Below are 15,087 nucleotides of genomic sequence, written 5' to 3'. Positions count from 1 at the left end.
CCTTGAAAAAAAAAAGGCCCTATTAGACTAAGGGGTACAAAGGTATATGGGGGAAAACTGCATTGAAAATCCCATCAGGTTTGTCTAATGTTCTTGAAGGGCTTTAATTTGAACTTCAAGTATATTAGCATCCAGTCCACAAGAGATGACGGAAATAATCACAGTGAACTGGGGGGTCAGAGAACTGAGGAGGAACTAACCAAGGTTTTAAGTGTTGCTTTTTCCTTTATGCAATGTTTTCTTGTCTTTAAAGAGGAGCAACTGTGGATTTTCTCTAGTAAAGTGATTTTTTGAATGTCTGGGTTTGGTTTTAGAGATAGTTTTGTTTGAAATGATACTTCCTACCTTAAAACCTTTCCAACACAACAGGGGGTTTGAACACTCTCCATTGCTGAGGAGTGGAATTAGTTAGGACTCTTGTAATCAGTAAAAATATTTTGGGATAGCGCAAACCAAAAGGCTGTCTTTGGGGCTTCTCTGGCAGTTTAATGGTTAAGACTCATACCTTCCAAATACAGGGGGCCTGGTTGGGGAAATAAGATCCTGAATGCCATGTGGCACACCCGCTCCCCACCCCCCCAAAAAAACACCAAAAGGTTATCTTTTACAAAGGTCCAAGGATATCTAACAGAATGAGAGGAAATTAACACAGTATGTTCTTGGAGACAAATTGGGGGCAGAAAGTATCATCTTTGACTTGTTTCTGAAGCTCTTTATTATTCAATCTGCGGCCAACCATCATGGTTTAGGAGCAAATGGCCCTCTAATACGTCTATTCTCTTCACTAGATGTGTCAGACTATGGAGGCCAATTAGAAGTGAGAAGTGAAGTTGCTCAGTTGTGTGCGACTCTTTGTAATCCCATAGACTGTAGCTTACCAGACTCCTCCATCCATGGAATTTTCCTGGAGTTCTGGAGTGGGTTGCCATTTCCTTCTCCAGGGGAACTTCCCCACCTGAGGATCAAACCCAGTCTCCCATGTGGCAAGCAGACTAACCCACTGAACCACCAGGGAAGCCTGGAGGCCAATTAGTTCCTACTTCAAATTCTGGGGTAAGAAGTCTCCTTGAGTACAGTTTGAATTAGGGTCCTACCCACAGAGCAGTCAACCGGGGCGGGGGATACTGTGCACCATGTGCCCGAGGTCCTCTTTCTGCACACTTGCGGTTAACAAACGGAGACAGACTGGACAAGCTATGTAATTTGCAGGGCCCTGTGCAAAATTCTGAAAGAGATGGGAATACCAGACCACCTGACCTGCCTCTTGAGAAACCTATATGCAGGTCAGGAAGCAACAGTTAGAACTAGACATGGAACAACAGACTGGTTCCAAATGGGAAAAGGAGTACGTCAAGGCTGTATATTGTCATCCTGCTTATTTAACTTCTATGCAGAGTACATCATGAGAAATGCTGCGCTGGAAGAAGCACAAGCTGGAATCAAGATTGCCGGGAGAAATATCAGTAACTTCAGATATGCAGATGACACCACCCTTATGGCAGAAAGTGAAGAGGAACTAAAAAGCCTCTTGATGAAAGTGAAAGAGGAGAGTGAAAAAGTTGGCTTAAAACTCAACATTCAGAAAAGTAAGATCATGGCATCCGGTCCCATCACTTCATGGGAAATGGATGGGGAAACAGTGGAAACAGTGTCAGACTTTACTTTTGGGGGCTCCAAAATCACTACAGATGGTGATTGCAGCCATGAAATTAAAAGACGCTTACTCCTTGGAAGGAAAGTTATGGCCAACCTAGATAGCATATTAAAAAGCAGACATTACTTTGCCAACAAAGGTCCATCTAGTCAAGGCTATGGTTTTTCCACTGGTCATGTATGGATGTGAGAGTTGGACTGTGAAGAAAGCTGAGCACTGAAGAATTGATGCTTTTGAACTGTGGTGTTGGAGAAGACTCTTGAGAGTCCCTTGGACTGCAAGGAGATCCAACCAGTCCATTCTAAAGGAGATCAGTCCTGGATGTTCATTGGAAGGACTGATGCTAAAGCTGAAACTCCAATACTTTGGCCACCTCATGCAAAGAGTTGACTCATTGGAAAAGACTCTGATGCTGGGAGGGATTGGGGGCAGGAGGAGAAGGGGACGACAGAGGATGAGATGGCTGGATGGCATCACCGACTCGATGCACATGGGTTTGGGTGAACTCCGGGAGTTGGTGATGGACAGGGAGGCCTGGCGTCCTGAGATTCATGGGGACGCAGAGAGTCAGACACGACTGAGCGACTGAACTGACTGACTGTACAAAATGAAAATGCAGGGCTTCCTTGTTCAAAAATTAAGACTTTCAAGATGCAACAGCAGAACATTAAACCAAACGTGTGGCCCTTCCAAGTGTGGGGTCTTATGTGACCACACAGGTCTCATGCCCTGAAGCTGCTTCACTCTGTGGACCTGGATGAAGAGCCTCCAAAAGGAGTTTCTAGATTCTGTGTGTTGGAATTGGAACCAGTGTTTCCTGTTTTTTTTTTTTAATTTATAACTTTAGATTGACATGTTTTCCACCATTATCGGACTTTCTTATCAGACCCAGTAATTTATGAGGAATTGCTTGAATTATTTACATTAATTATCACTGGACCACCCATTTATTTTTAAAAGTTTTGTGCCTTCATTTTATTGTTAGGCAAAATCGATTTGCATGAACCACTCTCATGAGAAGAGCTGAAGATAACGTCTCTTTCTGTTTTGGTGGCATCGAGCCCCATGCAGGACTGTAGTTGCCCCCCCAGGGATGGAACCCAGGTCCCCTGCAGTGGCAGCACGCAGTATTTATTTTTGGCTGCATCAATTTTTCATTGTGGCACATGGGATCTTCTTTAAGGTGCACGGGCTTCTCTCTAGTTGTGGCGCTTGGGTTTAGTTGCCCCATGGCATGTGGGATCTTAGTTCCTGGACCAGGGATGGAACCCATGTCCCCTGCCCTGGAAGGCTGATTCTTGATCACTGAACCACCAGGGGAGCCTCTGTCCTTTTTCTTTTTAACTTGGATTAATTTTAGACTTACAGAAAAGTTGCAAAGATAGGCTTACCAGTTTCCATATATCCCCCTTCCATTTTCCCCTAATGTTACCATCTGTACCATAACTCCAGGACAATTATCAGAACCCCCAAAATTAACATTGTTGCAAGACTACTAACTAAAGACCTGACAGTGAACAGTGAAGGCGCTCAGCCATACATATACTGTATCCGTTCTCCCCCAGACCCCTGCCTCCCATCCAGGCTGGAACCTAACTTTCAGCAGAGTTCCATGTGCTATACAATAGGTTTCTGTAGGTTATCCATTTTAAATATAGCAGTGTGTACATGACCTTCCCCAAGTCCTTAACTATCCCTACCCCACACACACCCTGCAGCCATGAGTTTGTTTTCTAAGTCTGTATTTTTCTGTTTTGTTAAGAAAGTTCATTTGTATCATTTCTTTTTAGGTTCCACATATAAAGGATGTCATATATTTTTCCTTCTCTGTCTGACTCACTTCACTCGGTATGATGCTCCATCCCTAAGTCTTTTTCTTATTTTAGGATCCTGTCCAGGACCCCACATTGTACTTGCTTCTTTCTCCCTGTGCAGTCTAGTGCAGTCTGTAAAAGCTCCTAGTCTTTCCTGATTTCTCATCGTTGACTGTTTTGAAGAGTACTAGTTAGTTCTGTTGTCAAAGGTGCCTCAATTTGATGTTTTAGCATAAGTAGACTGAATATTACAGGTATGATGGGCACCCTCAGTGAATTATATCACAGGTTCCTGATGTTATGCAGCTTATTACTGGTGATGTTAACATTTATCACTTAAGGTGATTTCTACTGAGCTTCTCACTGTAAAATCACTCCTTCATTGTTAATAAGCATCTTAAGGTAGACATTTTGAGAGTATGCAAATGCTGTTTCTTCTCAAACGTCTGCACGTATCACTCATTAAAGGAACTAGTCTGCACCAACTACCAGTGTCTACCTAATGGTGATAGTTTCTTTACTTCTTTTTAAGACTGTATTTATTTATTGGCTGCACTGGGTCTTTGTTGCTTCGTGGGCTTTCCCTAGGTGTGGGGAGCAGGGGCCACTCTCCAGCTGTGGTGCTCAGGCCTCTCACTTGGGCGGCTTCTCTGGTTGAGGAGCCAGCCCTCAGTAATTTCCATCATGGGCTGAGTTGCCCCCAGGCACGTGGAACCTTCCCGGGCCAGGACCAGGGATCGAACCCATGTCCCCTGCATTAAGGTGGATTCTTAACCACTGGATCACCAGGAAAGTTCTATAGTTCTTTTTGTCTTCAGGCTTCTGGTATCCAATCAAGATGCTGTTTCCCAGAATTCATGTTAGTTCTTTTCTTCCCACCCTTTTTAGCGTGGCTGTTACTGCTTTATGGTAGGGTCGTTGTTAGTACTTTTACTCCACTTGGGTTCTCTCCACCTCCTAGTTGGCTTTAGTTTATTTGGGGGTATGTGATACACCACTGTGGTTCTAAGGGCCAGAGTCATACAAAAATACACCATCACTACTTCCTCACGTGCGTTACTCATTCACGTTTACCTCCCCCCCACTTCTTCCATTCTCTTCACACCTGCTCCCCATAGGTAACCAGTCCCCTTAGATTCTGATTTATCTTTTCTGTATTTCTTTTACACACAGATGGGCAAATGTAGAATGTTCTCTCGAATTCCTTTCTTTCTTAGGGCAGCATCCTAAAGATAAACCTTTTGTGCTTTGCGTTTTTCTTTTAGCAGTATGTTTTGGCAACTGTGTTTTGTGTGTGTGTGTGTGTGTGTTAGTTGCTCAGTTGTGTCCGGCTCTTTGAGACCCCATGGACTGTAGCTCGCCAGGCTCCTCTGTCCAAGGGGATTCGCCAGGCAAGAACACTGGAGTGGGTTGCCATGCCCTCCTCCAGGGGATCTTCCCAGCCCAGGGATAGAACCCAGGTTTCCTGCATAGCAGGCAGATTCTTTACCAGCTGAGCTACCAGGGTAGCCCATTTTGGCAACTATTTTGTATCAGTTCACAGAGTTCTTTCTCATTTTTAAAAATTGAAGTGTTATCTACTTGTTTTTGTCTGTGCTGGGTCTTCACCACTGTGTGGGCTTTTCTCTGGTTGGCAACTGGGGGCTCCCCCGTGCCGGCTCCTCTTGTTGCTGAGTACCCTCTGCAGGCGCTGGGGCCTCAGTAGAGCGTGTGGGCTCAGCAGCTGCGGGGCACAGGATCAGTGGCTCCATGGCATGCGGGATCTTCCTAGATCAGGGATTGAACCCGTGTCTCCTGTATTGGCAGGCGGATTCTTCACCACTGAGTCACCAGGGGAGCCTCATTTATTTTTTTTATTTTATCCACACCATGAAGTATGTAGAATCTTAGTTCCCCAACCAAGGATTGAAACTGTGCCCCCTGGAAGTGCAGTCTTAGCCACTGGACCGCCAGGAAGTCCCCTTCCTCATTTTTAAAAGTAGCTGCTGAGTATGCCATTGCATAGTATGCCACGAATGTAGGAGCACTTATGTGCTTAGTGACTCAATCGTGTCCAGTTCTTTGCAACTTATGGACTGTAGCCCGCCAGGCTCCTCTGTCCATGGGATTCTCCAGGTAAGAATACTGGAGTGGGCTGCCATTCCCTTCTCCAGGGGATCTTCCCAACCCGGGGATTGAACCCAGGTCTCCTGTATTGCAGGTGGATTCTTTGCCACCTGAGTTATCAGGGAAGCCCATGAAGACTTGGGTGGTTTCCAATATTTTGCAATTACACACAGTATGTGTATGTGTATTTTTCCATTGTCAGAGGATCGTCACAGATCACTCTCCTCTTCCAATCCTTCCTTTCTTTAGGAACTGGGCGCTGTGCTAATGTTACTGTCCATAAAATGTTTTCTTTCTTAGCTCTCCCTTTGAAGTCTGTAATCTCTGACAGTAAGCATAGATTGTGAACAGGAGTACTTTCTGAGCCTTTCTGAGAAAGTCTTCACTCTTTGTCTCAGCCAATAATTTGGCTGAGCCTTGTACTACAGTAGTGGTTCTCAACTTTGTCTGAACATTAAAATCACCTAGGAGTTTTTTAATATAACATGCCTAGGAGTGTTCTAGGTAGGTTCTGTAATGAATGCAAGATCTCTGGAGTGGGACTCAGGCACCTATATTATTTTGAAGTGCCCAAGAAATTCCAGTGTGTGGCTAAAGTTGAGAACCACTGGTTATATCCTTGAAATGTTACAATATTCTCCTGACCCTCACCATACTCCCTGTGATTTGAGCCAGCTGCAGAACATACTCTGGCTGATCAAGAGGTGCTCCACTCAGAGATTTCCTGATTTTTACCTGGAAAAGAGTTAAACACCTGCTGGCTTAACTTCAGGAGGATCTGTCAAAGCCTTTAATGAGGGCCTAGCTAAAAAAAAATTCTTTCTTACATACAATCTGAATGACTGGTACAAGTTGCTTCAGGGTGAGAAGGAAGAATATTAAATTTCCCTCTCTCTCCTTCAACACACAAATCTGGGTACCTTCCTTTGCAGTTGGTAGTATTAATACCACTTTGTAGGGAATTTCCTGGCAGTCTAGTGGTTGGGACTTTACACTTACACTGCAGGGGGGCAAAGGTGTGATTTCTGGTTAAGGAATTAGGATTTCGCATGCTATACAACTTGTCTGGGGGAAAAAAAAAGATTTTGTAAAGCAAAAGTCTATCAGTAACACTTTCATCAAAGCAAAGATACTACAAGTATAATACACCTGATTATCCTATCTTAGTTATTCTTAGTGTTAAGAAACAAACCCACTGCTAAATAATTATGAAAGTGAAAGTGAAGTCGCTCAGTCGTGTCCGACTCTTTGCCACCCCATGGACAGTAGCCTGCACCAGGCTCCTCTGTCCATGGGATTTTCTAGACAAGAGTACTGGAGTGGGTTGCCATTTCCTTCTCCAGGGAATCTTCCCGACCCAGGGATCGAACCCAGGTCTCCCGCATTGTAGCCAGACGCTTTACCATCTGAGCCACCAGGGATGAGATACAATCAAATGTAAGAAACATCTCTATTTCAGAGATATTTAAATGTGGGAAAGTATACACATTAGAATTCGTGAAATACAGATCTTTAGCTTAGACTTCTCTGAACTTCATGTCTATAGGGTCATTTGAATTTCTCACAGGCTCCTCAAGCCTAACGTGGCCCACTGGGGTACTCTTCACCTACATTACCAAAGCTATTCCTTTCCCTACATTCTCTATTTTGGCAAAGCAAACCACCAAATTAGAAACATGTAATTCATACTGATCTTGGCAAGGCAGCGCCGAGCCGGGGCATGAAGCTAGATCAGGAATCCTAGCCACCAGTGAAAAATGCATTTATTATGGAGGCCGAAACTGTAAATGCAGGTACAAATTTATCATTCGAGACATCACACAAGTGGGACAGCACTCAGAGAGATGTTTTAACGTGGTGACCCAAGGACAAAGGAGCAGATGAAACCGAGGAGGGTCTTGGAATGCAGGATGGGAAAAACCAGACCCTTATCATCTTTCCCTCCCCCATGCTGTGACTATTAATGGATTTCAGGTCCTCCTGAGCAGTATAACCTGTCTACCTGCCACCCCACAGGGAGGAGGTATCTGCCTTACTCGACCCCCACCCAGTATACAAGCCTCATCCCATCCCCTAATGCCCCGAAAGACCCCTATCCCACTCCCTGTACCCTGGCTATAAAAGTGGACTAAGGACCCTGTTCAACGTCGGTTCTCCCTTGAGCTGGCCCGCTATTCTAACAGCGTCTCCCACTCTAATAAACTTTATTTCCCTCTCATTCTGTCTCATGTCTGGAAATTCTTTTCCAACCCGAGCCCAGGCCACGACAGTTAAGACAGAAGCAAAGCAGAGACGCACACCCAGAGAGAAAGGGTGTGGGCATCTCCACTAGTGAGGAGGGGCACGGTAAAGAGGCAGTTAGGTCTTTACAAAGGGCAGTTCTGTTGGGTCTTTGTCTTCCTTCTGGGCAATCATCTGGTTTCTCTTCCCACACCTGACCTACCTGGGACCCTCCCCTGGGTACACACGTACCCCTCAGCCAATATGGATCTCGAAGTGCAGGTTTCTGAGAGGAGCAAGGTTCATTATGGCCTGGCAGGATCTCTTGACTGTGGACCCACAAGGAGCCTTTCTGCAAAAGTATAGTGTCTCCCTTGTCCAAAAGGAGCGGGGAGTGGAGACCCCTTAATTCTTTACTCTAACAGGGTTTCGCCCCTGGGTCCTTGCCGTGACTATCACCTTAGGTATTTACAAGATTCAAACACTGGCTGTTTACCCTGCTTCTGTTGTTACTTCCATTTCGCAGGGTAAACAGGAAGCTGACTGTAAATATGCCTTAACTGGAGCCCACCTATCTTTCAGCCCAAGAAATGCTAACAGTTTTAAGTATCCAGCCTGGAGCCTACTTCTTCATGCCCCCATGAAATGTAAGCAGCAGGCCAGTTGTAAATGCCTAACCTGGAGCCCATCCATCTCCTACAGCAACACCAGCCTACTGACCTCCTATTACTTTCCACATGCAAGATGTCCTTCCCATTTGGTCAGTTCTGTCTGGTACCTTGCTCTTGAATGCATTGCCTTCTCTTTCCTCCACTGTGACTCTAAGTCTTCCTCATTTCTACAAAATTACTACAGTAATCTCCTGACTACTCTCCACCCCGCTAATCAATCCCTACTCCACACTGTCCTTATTTTCTTTCTTAAACATCAATCTGATCAGATTATTCCTTGCCTAAAAATCCTACAAAATGAATACTCCATCCAAAAAAATAGGTGAAGGATATGCACAGGTCACCTCACAGAAGAGGAAAATACACATCTGTACATGTGAAAAACTGATGATCATCCTCATTAAGAAATAAATGTAACCATGACATTTTTTCACCTATCCCCAATTGGCAGTTTCAGAGGACAGGTTAATAACAAATGATCACAAGGGTGTGCAGAAATACTCCTACAGTCATTGTTAATAGTAAAATATTTTGGATGACATTTGTTTTGGATATGTGAAGGAATGCAAGCTGCCTGTTAAAAACCAAAATCCAACCCACTAAATTTGAAGATCTAATTGGCATTATTAAACTAGATGGGTAACATCCCATCTAGTAAACAGAAGGGCACTCCGGAAGACGGTACAGAACAGAAAGAAAGGGAAGTCGCTCAGTCGTGTCCTACTCTTCGCAACCCCATGCACTGTAGCCCATCAGGCTCCTCCATCACTGAGATTTTCCAGACAAGAGTACTGGAGTGGGTTGCCATTTCAGAAGCTTCTTATAGAAAGAAGGGTGGGGTAAGGGAGCTATTAGCAGAAGAAAAGAAAAGATTATTTTTAGGCCAAGAAACCTTCTTTCAGGGAGGAAGGAAGTGGCAGGGGTTTTATCATGCAGATTGCTCCTTCAGGGGGAGTTTAGGGTGGAGACAGGAGTGGAGAGGGCCCAGGAGAGAATAACTTGGTTGGTGCTAACCAGAAAACTTCAGATAAGCCGATAAAGACTTTATGGGGAAGGCAGAGACAGCACTCAGGTCAGGTATTAGATCTAGATTTGGTTATCTGCGGCTCTAGTGACGTTTTTGGGTTCGTGGTTTTTTCTTTAACATGTCTAATTTCTTGCCTCAATTACTGCACTTGGTCAAATGGGATCACTAGCTACCTTAACGGGCTCAAGGAAGTGAGATAATTTAGGGGAAAGTAGTAATAGTTAACATTTAGTAAGCATTTGCTGTTCTAAGTATTTCATATGTGTTAACTCATTTAATCTTAACAATAATCCTGTAAGCACCACCCCCATTTTACATATAACAAAACTGAGGCACAGAGGACAAAATACTGCCCAAAGGGTAAAGTCAGGACTAAGAGTGAAGCTGAGATGACTGGTTTTAAATCTACTTAAGAGGATCTAGCTTCAGTCCTTTTTTTTTTTTTTTTTGCTGCCAACTTATGCCCATCTTTGCTTTTTTTTTTTATGATTGCCCACAACATCCACAAAGTTCGTTTATATAGAATTTGCCCGTTCGCTAGTTACATCAACCGTTCTTCTGTCGTTGCTTCGGGTATCTCATTACAGCCTTGCCTGGTTGAGCTCCAGGGAACGCAGTCACCTCTCATTCCCCCTCACTTTCGGCGTCCTGGCGAACGCTGGGTACACTGTAGATCCTTGGATAAATGCCATTGGACGTTTCTGTGGGATCGACGACATACCTTTACAAACGTGAAATAACTTTCCCAGACTGAGACAGGTACCCGACAAGCAGCGCGCGCAGGGACTGAGTACCGCCCTGACCGCCGTGAGACCCACCGCAATCTCGGGGACCGACCTGTCCCGCGGGCTCCTTTACTTCAACGGCGCCCAGCCGGAACCTTTCAGCCGCGGCAGAGGCACCCCGCCGGAACGGCGCGCGGAGCACACAGCGAGGGCGGGTGAGTCCTCTAAGTTTGTGCCTGAACCCTCTAACTCACTTACCTCGAGCCTCGGAGGGACAGCCCAAAACTCTGGCACGTGGAAGAAGCCGAGTGACAACAGCATTTTCGTTCCTTAAAAAAATACCACAGTCAAGTGGTTCCGAAGGCGGTCCGTCTTCTTTTTGGTTAGGCATATTCGTGGATAGCCCGCCGGAAACGAAGGCGGAAGCGAGGGCAGGCGGCGGAAGCCGCGGGGTCCTCTGAGGCAGGGAGTCTCCGGGGCCTGCGCCGGCGCTCTGCGGCGCCCCCAACTCGGACGCGGGCTTCGCGGGCGGGCGCGGGCGCGGGTGTCGTCGCTGAGCCGAGGCCGGGCGGCCGGAGTCCTCAGGCATGAACCTCGAGTTGCTGGGTGAGGAGGGCTGTGGCTGGGTCCTGGGGAAGCTTCGGTCCTGGAAAGGAGGGGCCCAGGCGGAGGGGACGCGCCTGCAGCCTCCGGGACCCGGCTCTGGACGGATCTGTGGGCGCCTCGGTCAGGAGCGGCGACTGGAGCGGGAAGCCGGGCTTCTGCCCGAGCGGAGTGCGTCGTTCTCCTAGAGCGCGCTTTGCAGTTCAGTTGTGGAAAGACAGGGACAGGTAGTTTGCGAGTTACTTTCGAATACAGGGATCCCAGGTGCTGCAGGAGCCCAGAGCAGGACCAGAGTTACGTTGGGGCGGGAACCTAGGAAGGGAGGCGAGGCTCTGAGCACTTGTCAGGGTTTGGTGAAACATGGGTGCTTAAGGAGGGGAACTTGTGTGTCTTCTAGTAGCAGTGCCTCACTGAGTAAATGAAAAACTCTCAGAGGCTGCTGACCTGAAGGCGCTAAGCAAGTAAGTGGCACAGTTGGCACTGGAGTCCAGCTGTCTTGACTTTCTGTTTATGTTACTTACCAGGGACGTTGTGTAAAACACTGAGCAGTGAGCTGGAAGGACGTTTTCTTTTGTCACTCTCTCTGATTCATTGGGTTTTCATCAGGTAACGTTAAGCATCATAGCCCAAGGATGTCAGGTTTTCAAGAACTTCTCAGTGACTTGCTATGTTTGTTTCTGTTTTTAAAAAAATTAAATTCAGAAGATACGCTGACAGCCCTAAAGCGTTTTAAGGAATGGTTTTTGCTTTTAAGGGGTTCCCTGGTGTCTGAGCGGTAAAGAATCCGCCTGCAATGCAGAAGACTCAGGTTTGATCCCTGGGTAGGGAAGATGCCCTGGAGAAGGAAATGGCAACTCACTTAAGTATTCTTGCCTGGGAAGTGCCAATCCATGGGATCACGAAAGAGTCAGACACGACTGGCCACTAAACAACAACAGCAGAGGGCTAAGAACATCTGAAAGAGGGGAGTGAATATCTTTGGGGCAGAGCAAGACAGGTCAGAGAAGGCAATGGCACCCCACTCCAGTACTCTTGCCTGAAAGTCCCATGGACAGAGGAGCCTGGTGCGCTGCAATCCACGGGGTCGCTAAGAGTCGGACACGGCTGAGCGGCTTCACTTTCACTTTTCACTTTCATGTATTGGAGAAGGAAATGGCAACCCCCTCCAGTGTTCTTGCCTGGAGAATCCCAGGAACGGGGGGGCCTGGTGGGCTGCTGTCTATGGGGTCGCACAGAGTCGGACATGACTGAAGCGACTTAGCAGTAGCAAGAAAGGAAATCTAGAAAGAAAAACAAAACCTGTGGAGGATTTGGAGTTTTGAGTGGATATTTAAGACTGGCAAAATGTTGAAAATATTGGGAGGAATGCTTCTTAGGAATATGTTTGAGCTAAGGTGTCAGTGAAATGAATCCCGAAGATATTTTCCTGCTTGGCCAGGTTGTGGATGCTGTGAATAACGTGAGAAGGTGAAGAGACCGGGTTGTTGCTTTCTGGTCTTTGGAGGCTCTTGAATGCCCAGCTGAGAAGTGTTGCTTTTTAAGGAAAGTAGAGCAGATGCATTAAAGGGTTTTGACCTGCTAAGTAACTCAGTCAGACCTATCTTTAAAAAAAGATTTATCTGACAGCAGTGTGGGGTGGAAGTCTTGGAAGTTGTGAAACCAGCTTGGAGGGCTAGAGTAGATGAGGGATACAGAAGATCTGAACTAGAAAATGGGAAGAAAAGACACAGAGAAAGTAGAGTTGACAGTTTGAAAATTGATTGCATATCATGGTGATGGTGGTGCTGGTGGTGAGGAAGAGAGTGAAGTGAAAAATAATGGGAATCGATAATGGTGCTGTTCCTAAACATTTAAGAACATCTGGAAAAGACAATTAACATTGGGTATGTCAAGTGTTGACGTGGGATTTAGGAGAGAGGTTTGTACTTAAGAGAGAGATTTATAATACTCCTGCTGCTGCTGCTGCTAAGTCGCTTCAGTCGTGTCCGACTCTGTGTGGCCCCATAGACTCCCATAGGCTCCCCCGTCCCTGGGATTCTCCAGGGCCTGAAGAACACTGGAGTGGGTTGCCATTTCCTTCTCCAATGCATGAAAGTGAAAAGTGAAAGGGAAGTCAGTCGTGTCTGATTCCTAGCGACCCCATGGACTGCAGCCCACCAGACTCCTCTGTCCATGGGATTTTCCAGGCAAGAGTACTGGAGAGGGTTGCCATTGCCTTCTCCAATAATACTCCTACGAGTAAGCTAATCAAAACCTTGTGGGTAGATGATAAGACCCAGGGAGAAAGTGGGAGGGGAAGAAAAGGAAACTGCGGAGGACAGATTCTTGGATGGTAATCTATGTCTCAAGGAGAAGAGGAGGAATAGATGATAATATATCTGCTAACAGTTACGTACTGCTTACTGTGAGCTCGGCCTCATCTCAAGTGCTTTTCATATATGTATTCATTAAAGGTAAAAGAGAATAGGGGTTAGTGTGGCAGCTTCCACAGAAGCAATTGTGGAGCAGTTGAGGCTCAGAGCTGAGAAAGCGCTGCTCACTTTTTGGGCAACTTGGGACTCGTTAGCAACTTGAACAGAAACTAATTACAATTTAGGAAGATGTGGGAGATGGACTGGAGGCAGAGTTGATTCTTATTTTTAGAAACTTGGGGATGGAGGAGAGGTAGTAGGCGCATACCTTGAAGAGCAGAGTCGTAGGACGGAGTTTCATGTATGGGACAGAGGTCTCATGCAGGAAAACTTAGGAAGGAACAGTAGCATTGGAAGGTTAGACAGTGTAGAAGACTGACTGGACTCAGGATATAATTCTCTATGGGAATGACTGAATTTTTTACAGTGAGAAAGTTAATTATTGCAGATAAAAAGGAGGAAGGAACAGAAGTGATTGTGGGAGCATGCTAAAGCATATCTGGCCAGATAAAGGAATGATAATGTGTTCTTAATATGGACTTTCAAATACTTTTACCTCTGCAACCACTTTCTTTCTTTAAAAGGAATGTATTTATTTATTGGGCTCTGCTGGGTCTTAGTTGCAGCGTGTGGGATCTAGTCCCCTGGCCAGGGTTCAAACCCAGGCCCCCTGCATTGGGCACACTGAGTCTTAGCCACTGAGGCCTTGCAGTGTATTAGGCAGTATGCGCTAGAGATAAAATTTAAGTAAGAGTTTTTCAAACTTAAGTCAATTCACAATAAGAAATATATTTTGTCATAACCCATTATATATACATGTAACTAAGTTTCCCACAATGATACTGATTGTTGTTTTGCTCAGTGGCCTCTGGTATCTTCTGTTCTAATCTATTAAAGAACTTGTGTGGCTCACTGAATGGTTTATCCATTTGTGGTGGATTGGGTCCTAATGTTTGATAAACCCTGAAATAAGATACAGTTTCTGCCCTGGATAGATACGCAGAACTAGGAGGAGAGGACTTCCTTGTAGCTCAAATGGTAAAGAATCAGCCTGTGATGCAGGAGACCAGGGTTCAGTCCCTGAGTTAGAAAGATCCTATGGAGAAGGGAATGGCAGTCCACTTCAGTATTCTTGCCTGGAGAAGTCCATGGACAGAGAAGCCTGGTGGGCTACAGGGCATGGGATCAGAAACAGTTGGACACGACTGAGCGACTGACGTGCACACAGGAGGAGAGGGGTGTAAACGAATGACTGTATGATATCGAACCAAAATAAATGGTAGGAATCCATTATGGGAATCCAGCTGAAAGAGCAGTTAATTTTGTGTTGTTGCGGCCGCAGTAGAATTTGGGGATGATTTTATAGCAGAAGCGTTGTTTAAGTCAGACAGTAAAGATGGAGTAGGATTTTTCCAAAGGGAAAAGATGATGAAGGTGATTACCAGTGCAGAGAACAGTGGGGGCAAGCTTGAGGCATGGACATGTGATGAATACTCACATGCTGGTAGCTTACTGCTGGTGCCTAGGGTGGATTATGCCAGATTCTGTCCCAGGTGCTAATGGGGAGTTAAAGGTAAAATGGTAATACTGGTAGGGGCCAGATTATTGCTTTCTAAAATTATGCTTAGGATTTTAGTATATTGTTTATTTTTGATTGATTCTAACAATCATAAATTGTTTAGATTTTTGAGCAGGTAAGTGATGTGGTGAGATTTGGGGCTTAGAAAACAGGCAGCTTTCTTAAGGGTTTGTAAAGGTAGCAGCTTTGTTAAGGATTGATAATGGAGGCCAGACTGGAGCCAGGGAAATGTAGTAATTGCAGCAGCCATGGTGTCAGATTAGGTTGCAGTAAGATC

The 15,087-nt window shown here is 45.6% G+C and overlaps 1 protein-coding gene across 4 annotated transcripts in view; it reads left to right on the top strand.

Annotated features, from left to right (window-relative positions):
• The first annotated feature begins 10,659 nt into the window (after positions 1-10,659).
• The window catches only part of RBBP5 (RB binding protein 5, histone lysine methyltransferase complex subunit), a 40,303-nt gene continuing 35,875 nt past the window's right edge, over positions 10,660-15,087 (top strand). For 2 of the 4 annotated variants that reach the window (XM_027564269.1, XM_027564267.1), the window contains exon 1: positions 10,758-10,823. In XM_027564269.1, the coding sequence (XP_027420070.1) occupies positions 10,805-10,823 (19 nt within the window). In that variant the 5' untranslated portion in view covers positions 10,758-10,804. Of the gene's footprint in view, positions 10,824-15,087 lie in introns of all 4 variants that reach the window. The other 2 variants (XM_027564266.1, XM_027564268.1) reach the window with 2 other exon arrangements.

This window comes from Bos indicus x Bos taurus, chromosome 16, assembly GCF_003369695.1.
Source record: "Bos indicus x Bos taurus breed Angus x Brahman F1 hybrid chromosome 16, Bos_hybrid_MaternalHap_v2.0, whole genome shotgun sequence".
NCBI classification, from domain to species: domain Eukaryota; kingdom Metazoa; phylum Chordata; class Mammalia; order Artiodactyla; family Bovidae; genus Bos; species Bos indicus x Bos taurus.
This window is presented reverse-complemented; position numbering and strand designations above follow the sequence as displayed.